General features: G+C 38.6%; 1 protein-coding gene across 3 annotated transcripts in view; it reads left to right on the top strand.

The window, feature by feature from the left end:
- The window catches only part of tead1b (TEA domain family member 1b), a 47,975-nt gene that overhangs the window by 23,266 nt on the left and 3,693 nt on the right, over positions 1–21,016 (top strand). The window contains exons 4-13 of one of the 3 annotated variants that reach the window (XM_068730422.1): positions 8,480–8,544; positions 11,751–11,966; positions 13,862–13,873; positions 14,786–14,917; positions 15,174–15,220; positions 15,324–15,382; positions 16,398–16,522; positions 17,748–17,921; positions 19,860–20,000; positions 20,141–20,293. In XM_068730422.1, coding sequence (XP_068586523.1) covers positions 8,480–8,544; positions 11,751–11,966; positions 13,862–13,873; positions 14,786–14,917; positions 15,174–15,220; positions 15,324–15,382; positions 16,398–16,522; positions 17,748–17,921; positions 19,860–20,000; positions 20,141–20,293 — 1,124 coding nt within the window. The remainder of the gene's footprint in view (positions 1–8,479; positions 8,545–11,750; positions 11,967–13,861; positions 13,874–14,785; positions 14,918–15,173; positions 15,221–15,323; positions 15,383–16,397; positions 16,523–17,747; positions 17,922–19,859; positions 20,001–20,140; positions 20,294–21,016) is intronic. The other 2 variants (XM_068730424.1, XM_068730423.1) reach the window with 2 other exon arrangements.

Below are 21,016 nucleotides of genomic sequence, written 5' to 3' on the forward strand. Positions count from 1 at the left end.
ACATTATCCTCTGACTTCCACAAGAGAGTTCAGTTCCTCTGCTAAAGAGGCCTGAGTGCCCGGTCGCTCTGACCTGCATTATTACCAAACGGAGAGAAAATATTTGAAAAACACTCATATTTTAGGAAACACCTGCAGGCTCTGGCCGGCTGCAGACCTTTTAGTTGTAACTGTTTAGGCTTACATAACTGACATGTAGGGTTCTCACCACAACAGTTATGCTTGATTCATTCGTGTGAAATTATTGCTCACACAGGAACCTAGTTGCCAGCCAAGCCTTTGGCCTCTCATCCAGGGCTAACGTGATGCTTAACTGATAGCATGGAGTTTTCCCTCCAAAACAGGGCATTGTCAATTTTCTTTCAAGCCACAGGTTCTCCTCTACTTGGCAAGCAGTGGTTTCCCATTGATAATGCCAGTAAAAGGCTTCCTGCCCCTGCCTGCTATTCCCAAAACCTGGGAGTATGCCTTCATATTGTTGGTTTAGTCTATTGTGATGCTAATGTCTGCTAGAGACCCTTGAGTCATCTATCACGGATGACAGGAAAGCTGGGGCCATTGTGCTGGCCCACCACGCACGCACGCACGCACGCACGCACGCACGCACGCACGCACGCACGCACGCACGCACACACACACACACACACACACACACAGTGAGAGAGAGAGAAACAAACACATACTGAGCTTTGGTCTATATAACTTTAAAGAGGAAGAAACTAAATAGAAAGGTTAGTACCAACAGACTAAATCAAATGTTTATTTAAAATTAACAAATTATCTTGCAGAAAGATTTCTTGGATTTTTACGAACTGTTGATCAATGATTTGATAGGGCTGCAACTAACTATTGATTCATTTGTTGATCATTTATTTGATAAACAGATTTTTAGTTTATGAATAATAGTGAAAAATAGAGCTCTAAGTTACATCTTGATGATATAAAAGTGAATATGTCTACAAAAGTTCATGTTTGACAGGCTTGAACCAGAAAATATTTGGAATTTTTACATTTCAAAAATTGTTGACACTTGACACATTCAATCGTTTCAGCAGCATATTGGATATTTGTTGCTCACATTAGAAATGAGTATTGTTATTTTAGTATAATAATAGTATTGGCTATAGTGACGTATAGTAGGACAGGGTTGCAACTATTGATTATTTTCAGAATTGTTTGTTCTGCCACTTCCAATCATTTACTTTGATTAATCGCTTCGGCTAAAAAAATGTCTGTATAATCACTAAGGCCCAAGTTGATGTCATTAACTGTATTGTAGCTAGTTTTGATTAGAATGAAGGGTTAATGATAGCTCTGCCTTTACAGTCCGGGCAGTGTCATGTGTACTCTGTTCTGTGAGGCTGCCCTAGCAGGCCCTGCAGAGAGAGAGACAGCCGAGCGGTGGAAGCCACACACATGTAGGCAATCTGCCGACTGATTCTCGGCCAGGCCCAGCGCCGTCTCATGGCAGAGTGCTGGGCCAGATGTGACTGTGGTTGTGCCTGCATTAGAAAGAAGTGCTGTTACAGGAAATGGATGCTTTTAAAACGAAGAGAAGAAAAAGGAAACTCGAGCAGAGCAGTAAAGTATTGTTCTTGCCGCTCAAAGGATGAAACCAAGCCAGTTAAATTGTTTAATATGCCATTACTTAAATTAGCCCCAGGGTTTATGTTGCACAGGTGCATACAGGCTTTGCTAGTGAATTCAATGACATGCCTTTGTGTTTCATTCAATGCTGCTTTACTAATTTAGACATGAAAAAACAAGCCATGTAAAATTCATCTGTGGTATGGATTTGCCTGGTGATTCGCTTTTATTTTATTCTGTATTGATTTTGTAAAACCTGTTTTAATGCAGATAAAAAGGTGGATTCATTTTTATTTATTCTGTATCTGATGGCTGTAAGATGCACTTTACAATCTTTATCATTCATTTTAGCAAATTTAAGATGTCTAAAAGCCAAAAGACACTCAAAATAAATTACAAGAATATGAATCGCAAAACCTTTCAACATGATACAAAGCTTTTTTTAAACAGCAAATAGCCTGAACTGAAATTATTAATTTATCAGTCAATTGACAGAAAATTATTTTGCAACTATTTTGATAATCATTTTAGTAATTTGCACAAATACTCACTGGATCCAGCTGTAAATAATAAGTTTATTTTCTTTGTTGTATATACTGAACATTGATTTGCTGTTGGTCAAATATAACAAGATGTTCAAATAGGCTGTATAACATTTTTCACAATTTTCTGTTAGTATATGAAAGAAAATGATTATTTATAATTAGAGTAATCACGGAAATACAACATTGCAGTTGCTGGAACCCTAATGCTTTGTATTAGTATGTTTTATTGTCTGGTGGTGTATTTTTACAAGACGTGTTGTTAAACTCCCTGAGGGCCTGCCTTAAAGTATTTCTCCATAACATGAAATATTAATGACCAAAGTTAAATTGAAAAGAAGACCCTTACCTTGGTTTTATTTTTATTTATTTTTTAGAGTTTTCCACTCAGAAACCTAAAATGTTGCTGAATCCTGATTAGTGCACAGAAACATGTGACATCAGACAAAAACACAAACAGAATTATTTCATGTGAAACTAAAACTTTTAAAAAATCTGTCAGAAAGTTGTGTGTTTATGTTGGACCACACTGCCAACAGTAAGGAGCTGATTGAAAACGCAGCAACAATAGAGTTTGATAACCAAGCGTTCATCAGTTCACCATGAAGGTGTCAGTCCCTCAGAACTGAAGAGCAAAGGCTTCATCCAGGTTGTAATTTATAGTGGGAATGTCAGTATACACAAGGTTATTCACTGGGAGAAGCCTCAATAAACCTGAATGCAATGTAAACCCAAAGTATGTTGTGTTTAAAGTAAATGGTGTGACTCTCACTTTTCTATTATTGGAAAAATCTCATTCATTTCTGTTGAACTGCGAGGGTCGTCGCATCCACAGGATGAGAATTAAATAATATAACAAGAATCCCTGTACTGGCTCTAAGAGCTATTACAAATGACTAATGCTTGAACATAGTTGTTCCAGGCTTTGAGGGCATAAATGCATTTTACAAATACCTACACTGAATCACAACAGATTGAAGGACAGCTTTTTCCCCAGAGCCTCAATCAGCTGTAGCCAGCAAATACTATTACCCATTCCCCAGCCCTCATCGGCTGCTAAAGGCAAGTTCACACTACAAGTTCAAAGTTGTCAGATCTCTGTACTATTCACGCTACACAATGTGCAGTCTTGTTATCGGGAGTTGTGGTTTTCACACTACATGACTGACCAGCGTCAAGGGGTCACGCACTACAAGAACTTCACCATGAAGTGACACGGGCGTAGCGTAGCGTGTTTCCACGTGTCTTTACTATTTACCCTAAGTAGATCAGTCACTGTGCTATGTGTGATGTTTATGCATGAAAACATCCAACACCCAATGTGCAACAGGGATTGCAATTGTAACACACACAGGTATGCCTACGGCATGGTGATCCCTCCGTCAGGTTTCCCTTTAACCCGTGCGCTCCCATTGGCTGTAGGTCCCCGACAGACTTCCTGACAGATCCAGACATTTAGCATGCTAGACATCAGGAAAGAGTCTGCGATGCACCGGCGAGGCTCTCTGTTTGCGTTTTTGACCAGTTCACGCTTAGCGCTCAAGCACAGATGTGCGAACTAGGCATAATGTTTCCCAGCACTTAATTATACATCTAAGTCTCTGTGCAATAGCTTTTTAGTATTTATTATCTTCAATTAGGTGTTTTATCCCGCTTGTTTTCATCTCATCGTCTTTGTTTTATCTTGTTCTCTTGTTGCTGGTCACTGGAAGATGTTACCAAGCTGAATTTTTTCGTTGTATTGTTTCAATGACAATAAAGTAAGCCCTCTGAGGCAAATTTGAATTTGTGATTTTGGGTTATACAAAATAAATTGAATTGAAAGTATTTTGAATCTTTATCAGTGGAGTAGATGATCGCACTCTTTTTCCATCTGGAGTTATGAGTGAAGAAGGAAAGAAGTCAAGGACCAAACATGGTACCACCATGGTACCTGCATTTTGCCAGGTTATTTGACTGGCCCCTAATTGTCAATGAGAACTGACGTAAAAAGCAGCAATATTGTAGAAAGACGGTCTGAATTGTAGGAAGTGTCTATGAAGTAAAGTTAATTTACAAATAGTAAATATTGGTCGTATGAGGCAACCTGTTCATTGGCTTACGTAGCAACCCAGTTGATATCAGATAGAGAGAAGTCAGATACTTCTTTCAGTGTGATCAACTTGGGAGAGTACTGCAAATAGATGTTAAGATATGCTTAAATGGATGAGATGTGACTGTGGGATGCATAATAGCAGAAAACTCCTTGCTACATGTGTTGTTGTGGTTGTAGAGTTAAGTTCATAAAAAGTTGATTTAGACACTGGAGGTCTTAAGGGAGAGTATAGGAAGTTATTCCTGGGTGTGGTATCTCTGAGGTTGGTCCATAGTGGACTGTGACAATACACTCCATTGTTATTCACAACAGAGGGAGCCTGTCCCAGGTTCCATGGAGGAAGGATGCTGAGGGCCTAATTTGATTTTTGGCTGAATGAGGAATCAGCTACTTGGGGTCGGTCTAGAGAAAGTTGAGCCACCGTTTCTTTGTGGGGCTGTTGCTGGAGTGCCTTTCATATGTCGCAGATCCTCCAGAGTTATTGAGATTCAAAGGAGAGTCCAGGCTGGCCAAGTGGAGGGTTCCTCCAGCTGCTTAGCACCACAAATTACACACATCACATTATAAATATTTAATCCCTTTCCTACTGAGTGACAGGAACACCCCATAAAGAGTTAGTTTTACCAGCCCTCTCCAGGCCAAACTAATGCAAGAAAAAGCCATCAGGGCAAATAGTAGACAGGACTGACCATAAGATAACTCTTCAAATTCAAAGTTTAGATCAGCACTGCCCTGTTTGAAGATGTCTACAACTTAAGAATGGGGCTCGGGCCGAAAGGACACAGCAGAAGCCTCCGCAGGCTGCATTACACATTATAAAATAAATACATAGATATGAATGTACTGAATTGTTATTTATCAAAATAATGGAATCCGATACCAGATCGGCCTCTTGCCACCGTAACCCAATCCAGCTACTACTAGTCAGTATCTCTCCAGCGAGAGCAAAGAAAACCGGGACTGTACAGCTGAGACCCACCGTCTCGTGTTAAGCTACTGCTGATGGAAACCCAACATTTCCTGATTTTGCTGCTTCAAAATAAAAGCCTTTAAATACAAATACAACAAGATAAAAGTAGAATTGTATTGTGAATAATTTATAGGAAAATGTGTTTATCACTGTTTGATGGTGGCTTTTCTTCAATAAAACAAGTCTACTTATACTGCAGGGAGGAATGATAAGCTGCAAAAATAACTACGAATTTATAAGAAATAAAATGTGTTTATCCAACATTTTACAGCCGTTCCTCTGACAACCACTGTCTGATCAGCCAGGTCACATTTAAGTGTCAAGTGTGAACACATATGCGAGTTCCGATCTGCCACATTGTACTATACAACGTTACAGAAATTACTGTTTGTATCACATTAGTGTACAATGCTACACTAATGGGCAAATGATCTTGATTTCTGTTAGTTGACACTGAAATCTTCTGCTATGAAACAGCCACCAAACATACTGTAAGATGTTAAATTAATTTCTGCAGTCCAATCCAATGTCTGCAGTGTTGGTGACACTTATCAACAGCATTTTCACAAAGAGATGTTCACAGCTACGTGTTACTGGTGCTGCAGAATCTTCACTGTCAGTGGATTTGATAAAATGACAAGTGCACAAACTTTCCCTAATGCATGTGAACTCATTGCACATGGAATTTACATAAGGAAACTAAACATTGTTGAATCTGAAATGTCTTTGCATCGTATAACTTTAAAACAATTTAGTTGATTTTGTTCCTGATCAGGTTAGTTTGATGAAATCAGCATATTAACATTGCATGTGCCATAAAGAAAAACTGTCCTGTATTATTTGTGGGGGACAGTTTCTTTATTTGTTTGTGGGAAAATGTTACACCTTATGTCAGGTGGAAAAAGCAGAGTTGCGTCTAAAGCATTTTCAGTTGTGAATGTGGACACGATTTTTTCAGCAATTGTTTTGCAGTGCAAAGGCAGGCAAGAAAAAAGAAATGCAGGCCAGCCAGGACCCACTGAGCTTTTTTTTCCAGCCTGGTAAAAATAATGAATTATTCAACAGTAAGCAAGCTTTCAGCTGGCCATTTGTGTGCTTTGATCTAGGAATCAGGAGTTTGCATGAATGCCTGTATTGTCATCTTATTCTTCCACTGTGTGTGAATGAGTGAAAATAGTGCCGGCCCCCCGCGTCATCTGGTAAAGTTTACACTGTGTGTGCTGTGGACAGGCAGGCTGGCATTGTAAATCCCCAGATGTTATTTATTTGTCCTGTGAGATCACATGGCTGGGTTCAGTCAGGCTGGCCTCGCCTAAATGTTCAGCGTGAAAACAGCTACGAGGTCAACCTGTTACAAACTGCAGCTCGACGTCAAAGCCCACCCCTCCCCCTCTACGCTCAGTGGAACAATAAAATCTGTAGGTGTGGCACGGCCGCCAGGTGCGGCAGGTATCAAAGATCTCATGTTCTTGACAATTTTATACCCTGTGTTTTTATTTAAACTCACAGATGACAGCTAAGGTTTGCCTTTTACTGGCCAAGAGTCTACAAAATACATCAGCCTGAAATAATTTTCCTATGAATAAAATCAGCACCTTTTTGAAAGCAACCTTAACCTTAAAACAAGTTACTATGAAGGAAATGTTGTAGATCTGAAACAATTAGTTGATAAATTGATAGATAAAAAAATAACAAAGAAAACAAACTCTGATAACTAAATTGTCTCTAGTGTTATCTTTTAAGGCAAAGTCTCAAATGTAAATATTTTCTGGTTTTCTTCGATGATAGAAAACTGAAGATCTTTGGGTTTTGAGTGTCTGGTTTAAAGTCATCATGGACTCTGAGAAGTTGTCATTTTTCAATATTTGCTGACATTTTATGGACCAAACAATATAAGTAGATTAATCCTTAGTTGCATACTATATGGATGGGTTGTAATTGAAGCTGCTTTACCCAGACTGAGTTTTCTTTCATTTAGCTCTCCTGAGCAGTGCACAAGAACCCTAAACATCACAAGATGATGCTTCACACTGGCTACCTTATATTTACATTATACAAACAACAAGCAGATATTAGCATCTATCAGTGTTGTACTCCTGCGACCTGTCACACTCTGTGATCTGTGATGTTTTGCCATTCATTGAAAATGCCTTTTCTTCTGATTACCTAAGACACGGCTTATTAGCACATGTGTGGTACATTGTGGCCCCATTGTGTCATGAAAAAAATAAGGCCTTTAATTGATAATGATGTGAATGTAGAAAAATGTGTCATTATATTGAGGGTACGGTGCATTTTATAGAGCAGAAGAGCAGATCCATGGCATTGATTGGCTACAGCTGGACACATAATTAGAGTGCCTCCTTACCAATAATTTGTGTAATAGTTTTTGTTGGCGGCATGTTATTACCATATGAAAGGGCTAAGCAGGGGTCATGTGCATTGCTACAGCAATTAGAGCAGAGCTGAGGGCAGAAGAATGTTTGGAGCCGTTGTTAATTGGAAATCTCTACAAAGCTATGCTTTAATTATAATTTAGTCAGAGCTGCACTGTTTTAAACCCAATATATTCAGTTGCCATTATTTTCTGTAATAGTATGAACAGCTAGATCTGTTTCCTTTCAAAGCGCCGGGCTTTGAAGAGAATGAGACTGAATTAGATTAATTTGAAAGGCTGTGCTGTTGCGATTTTTTTTTTTTTTTTCATGCTTATGGCTCTTTGTGTTCTTACTGGGAAACTGGGTCTGGTTTGTTTAGGAGACACACATACCTTCCAATTTGCATACACCTAAAATGATGGTTATAGTTTGCTTTATAGCTTTGTGTTGGATTTTTTGACTAGTTGTCGTAGCTTTGTGAATGAATATATTACTCTTATTGTGACTAAAGCCATTCATTGTCAGCCAGCTTTAAATATCCATTATTTACAATTTATATGTTCAGACTAGGTTTAAAGGTATTTATTCACTGGTTAAAAATGTCAATGTTATGTTTCTTATATTAACTGTAGCACATAACTTGCATGTGTTAAGTGCTTGAGTATTAAAAAACTAAACCATGAGCCATACAGACTACATGAGTCTATGTAAAAAGCCTACGTGAGTCTGTTCATGTCTTTCTTGCTAAAATACTTCCCCTCCTCACTTGATATTTAACATTTAATCTATCTGTAAATGTTTCATGTTATTTGATGTAGATGTGTGTGTGTGTGTGTATATATATATATATATATATATATATATATAATTTTTCTTATACACATTTCTCATTTTTCTCTACACGCAGGTCGAAATGAGCTGATAGCCAGATACATCAAGCTTCGGACCGGGAAGACGAGGACTCGGAAGCAGGTAAGACAAGACAAGAGACGTCTCTCTTGCATGAGTGTCAGAGGGCTGTCAAATATGAATGCCGGCAGACTGTTGCCTTTGTTTCCAGACAGAGAATAACACAATGCTTTGCTCTCAAGGAGACTTCTGAGGCTGACAAGTCCCCCATCACTGCTGTGTTGCATGAACAGATGCCCCTAGATTATGACATTTTCTAAAATTGTCACTTATTAGTACACATACTGTGCAAGAACTGTAGCAGATGTTCAAAAAGCTAATTCCTCCTTAAAATGCAGCCTTTCATTTCCTACAGTATAGCCGCTATGAACCATAAACATAAGAGCATTAAAAGAGAGCCACAGGAGCTTAACAGTGCAAGTATTCTGCTTCATGACTAAATCATGGAGGTCGTGCACTTGGTCGGAGTAGAAGCCTGTATTAATAGGAAGGTGGAAGCCTTAATAGATTGGTACAATCTCTGATCAAAGAGAGTATTCGCTGAGAATGCATCCTGTCTTCTGCAACACACTGAGTGCATTGCAGACTCACAACTCTCACCACAGCGTTCAGCTCAGATTTCTGAATCAAGCTGTGATGAATCTATTAGTCTGTGCTGTAATATGTCATGTAAATGATATAGAAATCACTGTGTGTGAATTGATCAGTCTGGAGCAGAATGGCCGTGTGGTTTCTCTCTGTAACTGTTCTCCTCGACACAGAATCAGAATGAGAGAGAGAGAGAGAGAGAGAGAGAGAGAGAGAGAGAGAGAGAGAGAGAGAGAGAGAGAGTTCACATCTACACCAAGAAACATGCATCTGTTTCTACTGTTAGTTTAAATGCATGTTGTATTTGTGTGTAATTGCTGTGTTATTTATTTTAAGGCTGCAAAAGTATTTTCAGTAGAGATAAAATGTCAAGTTAATCAAGATTACATTTATCTGCAAAAATGTTGATATCGAATAATTGTTTTTCTTGCTTTTTTTTAAGCAAATTTGTCAAAGATTCACCATTTAAAGTTTATTAAAAATATTCTATGATAGTAAATTAAAAATCTTGACTGGAGGTTGGACAAAACAAGCTATGTGAGTATGTCCACTTGGGATTTAGGAAACACTTTATGGGTATTTTCTGTCATTTTCAAGCCCTAAATATGAATTGAAACCCTAATCGTCAGTTTAATCAAATATGAAAATAACTTAGCTGCAGCTGAAATGACAGAAAATAGTGAAAAATAACCAGTATATTTTCCCTGGGCCCAACGCGACATCTTTAAATGTTTTGTTCTGTCCGACCAAATGTCCCAAACCCCAAGATGTTCAATTTATAATAACTAACTAGTGCAGTGCCCATTCAAAACATGCCTGTTCAGAGCGGGCTGAATTCTTGGCCCTTGTTGTTGCTGCTAGCAGCTTTCTGGAGAACCGTTCAATCAAACAACTTCACACTCGACACTTTACTCTCTTGAGTCCTCAGCAAAGGAAAAAACACCAGGGGCAGACTTTACCATTGGGCAAGGTAGACAAATGCCTGCGGCACCAGACTAAAAGACCCCCAAACAGCTAAAGGTTAATTATGTTTATATGACAAATATTGAATCATGTTACTATTGTAACTGATTGTACCCCAAAATAACTGCCCCAAAGTATTTAAAAAATAAGCTGTAATAATAAGTACTGTGTTCAGAGGAAACATTATGCTAATATATTTAGCTGACAGAGAAACTGGTTACGTTGCAAATTCAGATTTGACTCAAAAAATATAACAATTAAAATATGTTGAATTATTATTCATTAAACTATCCCACATCATAGAGTTGAAAGCTCCACCTAGAACAGCCATTTAGTAAGTGTCAGTATATTATGCTGATAACGCCTCTCTTTCACTCTTGACAGTAAACATTTGAATGCAGGACTTTTACTGAGCAGTATTACCAGCTTTACGTATACCTAATCGTTTTACTTCAGAAAGAACGTTTTGAGTGCTGTTAATAAACGCTGATAATATGTCACTTTATTGAGTTGCAATATGTTGTCATGCGTGAAGATAACCATTTAGAATAGTGTAGTTAGTTTTTTTCATATAACTCACATTTGGAAATTTGGTGGCCATTGCTTTACATTCTTCAGTGAACCCATGATGTGAACAGTCTGGAAAAAAAATCATTAATCACAAAACCATATTTGTGTTATAAATAAGTAGAGCAAAATGTATACAATTTGAGTTGAAATGGCAGAGTTGCACTGTTCCTGTGCAGGCTCTCTGCTCGTGCCCGTTGATTCCAGGGAAGTGAAGTTGGGTCATAACGTTATCCACCATCCATTTAGCAATGGACGACATGCTCGACTGCAGAGCCCTGAAGCTCCGCCCCTGCAGCTACACAGAGCGCTGTTTGCTTGTTTATTAAGTTTATTAATATTGAGCGTGTCAAGTGTCCAAATTGCACCATATTCAACAAAGCACTCCCTTGGGTCCTACAGCAATACACCTGTGAAGTAGATCAGATGAGCGATTCTCGAGATATGCAAAGAACACACAGTCAGACAGAGAGACGGACAGATGGACAGAAAGAAGGACATACAGATTCCTTGCGTTATAATTAAATACGAAACACAGAAAATCCTCACATGGAAAAAGCTACAACCAGAGAATGTTTTGCATTTTTGCTTGAGAAATGATTCAAATAGTTGCTGTTGTATTTTCAATTGATCAATCAATTAGTTTCACTTTTCTCCCACTAGAAAACTCACCTTGGGTGTGATTTGCGTGGATAGCGTTAGAGGAGACGCCTCTCAAACCTGTCATCAACACACTTTGTCTTTCTAGCTGTTACTTGCACTGCTGAATGTTTCATGTGTGAATATTAAATAATTTAGCACTGTGTGAACGTTGGAGGGTAAACTTGGCCGGTGAAATGCCTCGCCAAGCTCCCGTAAGAATACTAGACCAGCCAATTCTCATTCAACACACAGCAGATCGCATCTGGGTGGTCTTAATGTGTGCTAAAGGGGCCTGCATCCTCCTTAATCAGTTCACTTAAGTGACGACAACACACAGCAAAACGCTTTATTGGCTGTTAGCTTGGTGTGTGGTTTGGAGATGCTTCTGTTATGCACCATTTCTCCCTCAAGTGTCTGTTGAACAAATAAATGTATAATCCACTTTGTACTTCTTTTGAATTTTCTTGTTTTTTTATTTTACTTTTTCTCTTTTGTTTTTTTTAATGGAGGTGTCTAGTCACATACAGGTCTTAGCAAGAAAGAAAGTTCGAGAAATCCAAGCTGCCATTAAGGTACGTCTGGCTTTGCCCAGTTGCAGGGGGCTTTTCATTGCCATGGTTACAGGCTCTTCCTTTGTTTTCCTCCCCTCCCCTACCCCGCAGGTGTCTAGTCACATTCAGGTTCTTGCCAGAAGGAAATCTCGTGAGTTTCATTCCAAGCTAAAGGTATGCGCTTTTCTGCTTTTGGGCTTGTTGGTTGCTGTGAGACTTAACTTCCTGTTTCCCGTGGTGACAGAGTGAATGCCTGCTGCTCTGATTCCTGCTAACCCAAATGTTCTACTTCTAACCCCCTCTAACTTCTCCGTCAAGCTTTTTTACTCTCACCATGACATGCTGTCAATGTCCTGTCTGCTTGTTTTCATCTACATTTATTCACTGTTCTTTACGGGCCTTTACTCATTAATATCCATGAATTATTACAAGAATAGTAAAGACATTTTGTGTTAGTAAAAAATAATAAAATGGATTATTATCAATCACTCTTGAGTGCTCTTTGAGCTAAATGCTATCACCATCATGCTAGCATGCTCACAAAAACAATGCTAACATGCCGATGATAGCAGGTATAATGTTTACTATTTAATGTTTTATCTGACGGTGGTGCTAAATGATAAGTCAGAGATTCATCACAGGTAATTATAATTCATCCTAAGATGGCATGAATGTTTGAACCAAATTTCATGACAATCCATCCAACATGTCCCTCAAAACAGATGTCAACCTCAAAAGAAAAGTCTCATTCTGAGGATTCATCCTCTGGAGATCATGAATATTTGTACCAAATTTCATGTCAATCCATTTAAAATGTTCGGTCTGGACCAAAAGAGATTATGATTCCTTGAAATTGTTAAGATTAATGTGAAATATATATATATATATATTTATCTACCGGTTTATTTACTGGTCAGGTTCTAATTTTTTAACTCTATCCATATTTGTAATAATTTAGTAAATCACAATCAAAGTGTGCAAATGTCTGGAAGCATGCTGGCATTGGCTGCTGGTGAGTGGCCGAGAGCTGAAGGTCCAAGGCAATCGGTCTGATGGCTGACTCTTGCTCTGCTCTGCTTTCTTGTTCCTCCTCCTTCCTCCTCGCAGTAACATGGCTGTCAGCCGCTTTCCTTCCTCCCAGTTCAGATGTCATCATTTCAAAGCGTTCTTCTCATTGTTTAACAAGAATGAATTCTGTTAAAATCCACTGTGGAAAGCTTTTCACAATGGTAGATTAAAATGGGACAAAAGCATTGTGAAAGAAGCCATCTTGAATAGTATTGACCTGTAATTTAAGGTATCTCATGAAGTAATGCTTGTATATCAAAGGACTCCCCACCCATGTGCCATTCTCTTCTTTTCATGGGGAGCCGACTTCATGTGTTGACTTTTACCATTTGCTCCAACACAAATTAATGACCCCGTGTGTGTGTGTGTGTGTGTGTGTGTGTGTGTGTGTGTGTGTGTGTGTGTGTGTGTGTGTGTGTGTGTGTGTGTGTGTGTGTGTGTGTGTGTGTGTGTGTGTGGAGAGACAGCACGAGTCAGACAGGCAGCTTTGCCTGGTCTTTCAAGGGCACAGGCGGCTGTCTGAGGAAAAACAGACATCTTTTGTATGAATCCCTGTCTTTTCTCATTTAAAGCAAATTAGAGTGTTGGGGCAAAGAGAAATACAAGTGTGCCCTTCATTTCAGGGGGCATCAATGAAAACCTGCTGTTTCTGGTCTCGTCTATGGCATTTTTGTGAAATTACAGTCATTACGTTATTGTTCTGTTGTTTTGTCTCGAGTGATGACTACTGATCAGATAGTGAAAATTATAGAGAGCAAGACATTCGCCACAGAGACCAAGGATAATTTGTAATAATCCTTTGTTATTAAGTGTTCATTGCACATTTGTGTTGCGTTGTGCTGTGTCAAGAAGGCTTGACATTCACAAATTAAAGTGTTGTTTTAATGATGTTTGTAGGTGACATACTTTGTCATGCAGACTTAAATAACAGTTTTATTAATAAATGTTGAATTACTCACAATAAATTAATTTACAACAAAACCCTGTTTCTTTGCATTTAGGTTACAAGCATGGTAAGTATTAATTTTCTGTTTGTGATGCTGTCTTTGCTTTTATTAGGGCCTGCTTTGTCCTTCGGCTGCTAGTTTTGCATTTGTTGTCCTGCCACAGTAGATGCTGCCCAGTGTTTTTCCAGTTTAGTGGTTTCTCATTGTGTCATCATACTATTACCATACTGTAGCTTGACTCTGCTCCATCAGCATCTGTTGCCAGCATGCTTACCTTTAGCTTCTGCCACCAGTGAGTGCATGGGTTTGCTAGTGCTTATATGTTGTCCAGGTGTGCACTCTGCTGCAGTACCTGAATTTAGCAGGTTCAGTGTGACTGTGTTCAACTTTGTGAATGCTCATTAACAAAGGACGTGCGATGTGCAGTGCACTTCTGCAAGCTTTTATGGCTCTTTGTTATGATTAAGCATGACCATTTACCATTTACAATTAGATTTTTTTCTGATAAATTAAAGACTACTTGTCCAAAGATCAAAGAATAAGGAACTAACGATAGAAGTGAACGTTTATTCACCAAGTGGGACTGGTAATCTTCAGTTCTACTTGAGACATTCTTGACAATTTTTTGATTTTGCAGACAAACGCAGCCTTGATAGAAATGCTGCTGAATGAGTTTTTGAAAGTATTTTATTGGTAGATTAGTCAACAACAAAACTTTTGTGTAAGTGCATACCACAGCTATTGCACTGTATATTGGAATTTAATTGTCCTTGTTCAGCACATTCCTGTAAAAACACTTATATTATGTGAATAGTGATGCACATGCATCTTCTTTTAACCTGCTAGCAGTTTACTGTTGTGAGAGAGGTCGGTGATGCTTTTAGTGTGTTGTTTGGAGTCTGTTTGTTGCTACCTCTGCAAAATGCCCCACCTTCCCCTTCTGTGCGAGTGCTAAGCCTTTTGTGACTGCTGTTAAAGGACCAAGCCGTGAAGGACAAAGCCCTCCAGAGCATGGCCTCCATGTCCTCGGCTCAGATTGTTTCTGCCACGGCTATTCACAACAAGCTGGGCCTGCCAGGCATCCCGCGCCCAGCCTTTCCTGGAGCAGGGGTAAGAGCCTTGTCGGCACCCCTCTATTGATCCATCCTGTCCAGCTTCACCCAGGGCAGCCATGGGGCCAACCACGCCGCGCCAAATCACATTACACACCCCAGCTTTGCATAACTGCTACTATCAGATAAGCACAATATCAAACGGAGTGTTAGTCAAGATAACCACATCCACTGAACATGGAGCTGTGATACATTTTGATCACAATTGTACGTTCTCTGTTGATTGTTTTCTATTAATATATGTAATTCTCCAGTTATGGCAGGGCATGATATCGGCTGGTCAGCCAGGATCCTCACAAGAGTAAGTATCAAACTTCATAAAAAGAGAACTAGAATTCACAAAAGACTCTTAAAGCAACAGATCTAATATAGTATGCTTATGGGTCTGTCATTCTCTATTCCAGTATTAAGCCTTTCACCCAGCAAGCCTATCCCATCCAGCCAGTCACAACAGCCATTTCAAGTAAGAATTTACCTGATTAGAAAACTATTAAGGAAAAAATGACCCAAAACGTACATCATATTGTATAATTGCTGAATTTGAAATATTGGAAATGCAACCTCACCCTTTGGTTTTTGGACAAAGAGCCAATAACATGCACGACGTAGTAAAACATGCTAACTGTTTACTGTATTCAAACTTACTCCATCTCCACATGAGCATTTCCCTGTACGGTAAAAAGCATTCAAAATATTCTTAGCTGTTGAATCTGTTCCTTTAGATTTACTGGGAAACTTGTCTAGCTGTAAAATGAATGTGTTGATAGAGAAAGATTAAAATGCTCGGGAGATGGCAACAACAATAAAAGCCTGTTTTTATAGCGGTTGATGCCCAGAAATGTCCCAAACACAGAAAAATAAGAAAATACAGGCAAGGGTCTGCATCTCTGCAGATACAGACACCGCTACACACTTCTATTAGGTAGTGATTATTGAGAGGGATTCTTTTTGTATGAGTCTTTACATAGTTTTTTTTGCCTAGTCATTCTGCCTTTAAGTTTTGTCAGCAGCTAAAATGTAATATTTTTTAAAAAATTTTACATTTGTTATGCACATAATCTTTTTTTTTTTTAATTCTGTCATTCAACACATTCAGAAATAACTACTTTATTCTTACCCATCTAAAGTGTTTTTGTGATTTAGGATTGATTTAAAATTATTAAACCTGTGTAAAAGTTGAAAAAGAAGCATTCATAGATACAGTGGATATTTATTTCATTTTATTTTTTTAATCTTTTGGGTGTGTTACTTATTTGTTGTATTTCTTGGTTGTACATTTTATGAATTGCTGGGTATTTTTGATCTCAGTAAAGAGGACTGTAGCTAGAACCATAAGGACAAACCTGACCGATCAGACAATATCTCTAATATGATATAAGTTGTCTTTGTTATAATGTCTTAAAACTAACTGAATCTGGCTGTACTGTAGAACACCCCACAGACAGGACAAATGTTGTGTTATTGTGGCGTTACTGTAGGTTACGAGTCCACAGCAGTTCCAGCTCCAACGGCACCAGCATGGCAGGGCCGCTCCATCGGTACATCTAAACTCCGACTGGTGGAGTTCTCCGCCTTCCTAGAGCAACAGAGAGACCCAGACACAGTGAGTGGAGCATTAAACTAAAGCATGAAATATCACTATCTCTTGGTGTTCACTCCCACCTCTTATCATCCAGTCCTTTCCTCTATGAATACACTGGGACCTTTTCCCAGGCAGAGAGTCAGCTGAGAGGAGGCCAAAACAAGCTGAGAGGGGAGAAGCCTGGCCTGTAGGGACACACAGCATGAAAACCTGCAGAAATAATGAAGGACTGTATATTAATCAGTACCTTAAAAGGCATGCCCAAACTGTATTTTCGCGGCAGACGTCAGCTCAGCCAGACGATCCACAGACTCACAGAGTGTGAGTTGACAAATTCAAGTCTCACATTTCTTGTTTGCTTTAGCAATTTTTTAATGTTTGTCCACATTTTCCTGAGCACTTTCTTTTGTTAGTACTGCGGCATGACAACAGCCATTAATCTTACATTTAGCTTGATGCTGAAATTGTTGCATTTGCCCTAAAGACTCCACGCTGGATAGGCTGCTCTGCGAGCTTTTAAATTGAAGTGCAGTACCACAGCGTTTCATGCGGTCACGACAAGGGCAAAGAACCTCTGAAGATCAAATGTTATTCTCTGATTTGCTTCTCTTTCTGTTTTTTGCTATGCATCATGGGTTTTTAGGGTTAACAAACCACAACATTTATTCTCTTTGTTAAACCAAATCCAAATATTCTCCGTGGAAAAGTTGATGAAATAGATAAAACATATTTTTTCAAAGATAAAGCACTCATATTTCATTCCATTTTGTCAATTTGGGTTGATTGTAGTTGCCGTTGATGCATAAATGTTGCTTTTCATGTAAATGAAGACTGAATAATGAGCTTTGTGATTTCATGGCTTTCTTGCTTATAAAAAAGTCTCAACTTATAAGCTTATAGAATTTGGGTGAAGCGGTCTGGCATTCCTGTCTTGGGTTGTATTACAAATTAGGGGATCAGTTTGTTTTTGTATCCAAATTTGTACATCATAAAACCATGTAGACAGCCAAATAAAAAGCAATGTTGCATTGGGTTATTATCATGAGGTTTTATTGTTACCAATCTGATTCTAGCCACCTCGTTTATTATGGTGGTTAATTTGTCAGAATCGGCTCATTTTGTTTCAGTAAACCTTTCCGTGTTGATGACTCTCTTGATATTGATACATAGATCATTTTTGATATAATGTGAAATAGAGCACCATATTTTAAAGTATGTTTCTAACACTATCCATCTATTCTTTCAGTACAACAAGCACCTATTTGTACATATCGGACAGACAAATCATTCCTACAGTGACGCCCTGCTGGAGTCTGTGGACATTCGTCAGATTTATGACAAATTCCCAGAAAAGAAAGGAGGACTGAAGGAGCTGTATGGAAAAGGTCCCCAGAATTCCTTCTTCCTTATAAAATTCTGGGTGAGTGTTACAGCCACAGAATTGATAATCATCTAAAATGGCTGGATTGTATTTTTACGCACATCAACATGAATATCATTGTGAAATGTTTGATGGCAGAATCAGGAACGTTCTGCTCAGGTTCGTCTTTGGTGATTGGGTGTAATCAGTCTACACAGAGGAGATTGCTCTCTTAATGTTTGCAGAATGCACTCAGCTATATTTGGACTTGCATAGCAGGAGAGCTTTTGATCAAAGCAGTCACTAATTCAATGTAATATCTCCAAACAATGGAGTGACCTGGTTGCACGCCTAATGGCTGTTTAAACATTGCATGTATTTCCTCCCTGATGCAAAATGCTAACTAGCGGCAGCCAACAAAGTAGGACCGTCTGCACTTGGACCAAGTCCCCTCAAATTCCTTTTGAAGTGACCGACCAATCTAAATTTCAAATGAAAGACAGAATCTGCACAATAATGAATGTATAACTGCTTTGCTTAATGAAGGAGGAGAATGTTGTAGGAGGATGTCTCCTCTTTTTGAATCCATAATGAACAGGATGTTCAGGGCATAGAAAGGCTGCACTCCGGGAGTAGACCAGTTCGACCTTGTTAATCAGTCTTTTAACGTAACTTCATTTAATCCTCTTTAGAATCTCATTTCCAATATGGACACATTTACATGCTTCTTCAGATGTGGCCGAGATCTTTTAATTTGATATGCGATGTACATGTTTAATCTCGACAGCTCTTGGTGAGACAATGACAAAGAAAATTAACATTTTTAGATTCCACATTTAAACCAAATTCTGACTTCCTCTAAAAGACCAAGTACAGATATTTCAAATTCATCCTGTGTACACCATATATGTAATTTATTCTGGTCGTCATAGTGTGTTGTCTTTGTAGTTAGTATTCAAGAAACCAGTGGCAAAAAATTTATGATAAATTTGCTCCATAAATGATCGTTGTAAATAAGTCATATTAACTTCAAAGGTGATGATATGTCAATGTTGTTTTCACAACTTGTTTTTGCTGCTCCCAAGTGGTAAAAGATAAAAAAAAACATGTTGCACGTTCAACAAAGAGAGCATTTCTCTTCTTCAGAAACTAAAGATCTGTTTTTATTTTCTGGGGTGTTCCTTGAGTGGTTAAACCATCATTAGCTGTTTGTTTTTAGCTGTGAGCAGCTCCTCCATTATCTTTGTGCTTTGCATTGTTGGAAAGTAGTGGGCATCAATGGCACATTTAAAAAGCGGGGGTTTAGAGGACTCTTAATTTACTTAATTTTGTCACTTTTCCAGTGTGAACACACTACATGATCAAAACTTGCTCACAATTAGTATGTAGTGAAAAAATGACCACTTATGTATCAGCTGATAATTGTTTTTTTGCATATATTTCATATAGAAACAGAGTCTCTTTTACATAGTTTGTCCACCAGAGAGCGCTGAGTTTATTTTTAAACTGTAAAATGTCCCGCTGATGGATTCTGGCCATAGAGCTTTAAAAAAAAAAATCAGTCCAAGGGTTTTCATATCAAGATTGTTTGTTTATGTTCAAAAAGTGGCTGAATATTATCCTTTTAAAAGTTTCATTGGGTATGTTACAGATCGTCCACTAATATTTATTCACTGTGATCCTTGATAATTAATTGTTTTGAATTGGTTGTTACCTTCTAAATAATTAATATACTCACAGGCTTGTTGTTACTTGTATGAAAAACCTCACAGAAGTTGCTGTACCAAAACATAATTACTCAATTAATTTAGTTCATCACTCTTCTCCTGTACAACTTGTCACCATTGTCACTTCTAGTATTTTATTCCACCATTTTAATACGCTGTATTTACCTCTTTTACCGTGGTTGTGTGTATTGTTTATTCCTGTAAATTGAACACCTAAATACAAATATGAATTGCCACTGACTGCTCATTTTTATGTTCCTATTTCTCCCAGGCGGACTTGAACTGCAACATTCAAGATGATACTGGATCTTTCTACGGAGTCACGAGTCAGTATGAGAGCTCGGAGAACATGACCATTACGTGCTCCACAAAGGTCTGCTCCTTTGGCAAGCAGGTGGTTGAGAAAGTTGAGGTATGAACTCAAGTCTTTTCATCCTGGGAATCAGAACAATGACTAAAGGATGTGAATAACATTGAGTATCTACACTATACCATTATATTTTTAGGTCTCATACTATTTTAACTAATTCGTTTTTTTCTCATTTTCCTCAGACTGAATATGCGCGGTTTGAGAATGGACGCTTTGTCTACCGGATAAGCCGGTCTCCCATGTGTGAATACATGATCAACTTCATCCATAAACTAAAACATCTGCCAGAGAAATATATGATGAACAGCGTGCTGGAGAACTTCACTATCTTATTGGTAATCACCACACTGACCTGAGTGGGGGAGATCCCTCTCATTCTTCTTCCTCTCCTTGCTGTCAGGGTGTGTTGGTGGGCCGGGGGGGTTGACTGGGCCTTGAGATGAGTTCCTCTCGTTGTTCTTGCATTGCTCTCATTCCACAGGGGATGAAACTCAGTGTGAGGAGCCTCATTATCTGCAGGGGAAAAGGGAGGATAAGAGGGGGAGAGAAACCCCTGTTATTAGCCATCACATGGGGTCTTAAAGTGTCATTCAGCACTCCAGAGAGAGCAAAAAAACAAATAACAAGACAGGCATAGATCTTTACATGGGTAACCAAGGCCCCAAAGAACCTGAAGCTTAAAAAGGTTTGTAAGATTTATATTCATTCTAGCCTTAAGAGGTGTTTCCCCAAGGCATCATGTTGGAAATAATCACAGTAGATTAATGAGCACCTCCTATCTGTTTTAGACTGTCTTTAAAAGCTCTGAAATATTCACGAGGAACGGAAACTGACACATATCAGTGAACATCTACATCTGAGGGGGGTTGGGGAGACAGGTGCTAAACATAGTGTTTCAGACAGAGGGCGAATACTGGTACAGTCATACAAACAGTATGAGAACAATAATGTCTTTTTTAAACATTAAAGCATGTTAACATGTTGTTGTAGAAGTATGAACCTTGTTTCACCCTTTAACTTCCACCCAGTAACTGAAAACTGTAGACTGCTGACTGCAC

Source organism: Cebidichthys violaceus, unplaced genomic scaffold, assembly GCF_023349555.1.
Source record: "Cebidichthys violaceus isolate CVI_PGR_0920_01 unplaced genomic scaffold, fCebVio1.0.p SCAF_5, whole genome shotgun sequence".
Classification (NCBI taxonomy): domain Eukaryota; kingdom Metazoa; phylum Chordata; class Actinopteri; order Perciformes; family Stichaeidae; genus Cebidichthys; species Cebidichthys violaceus.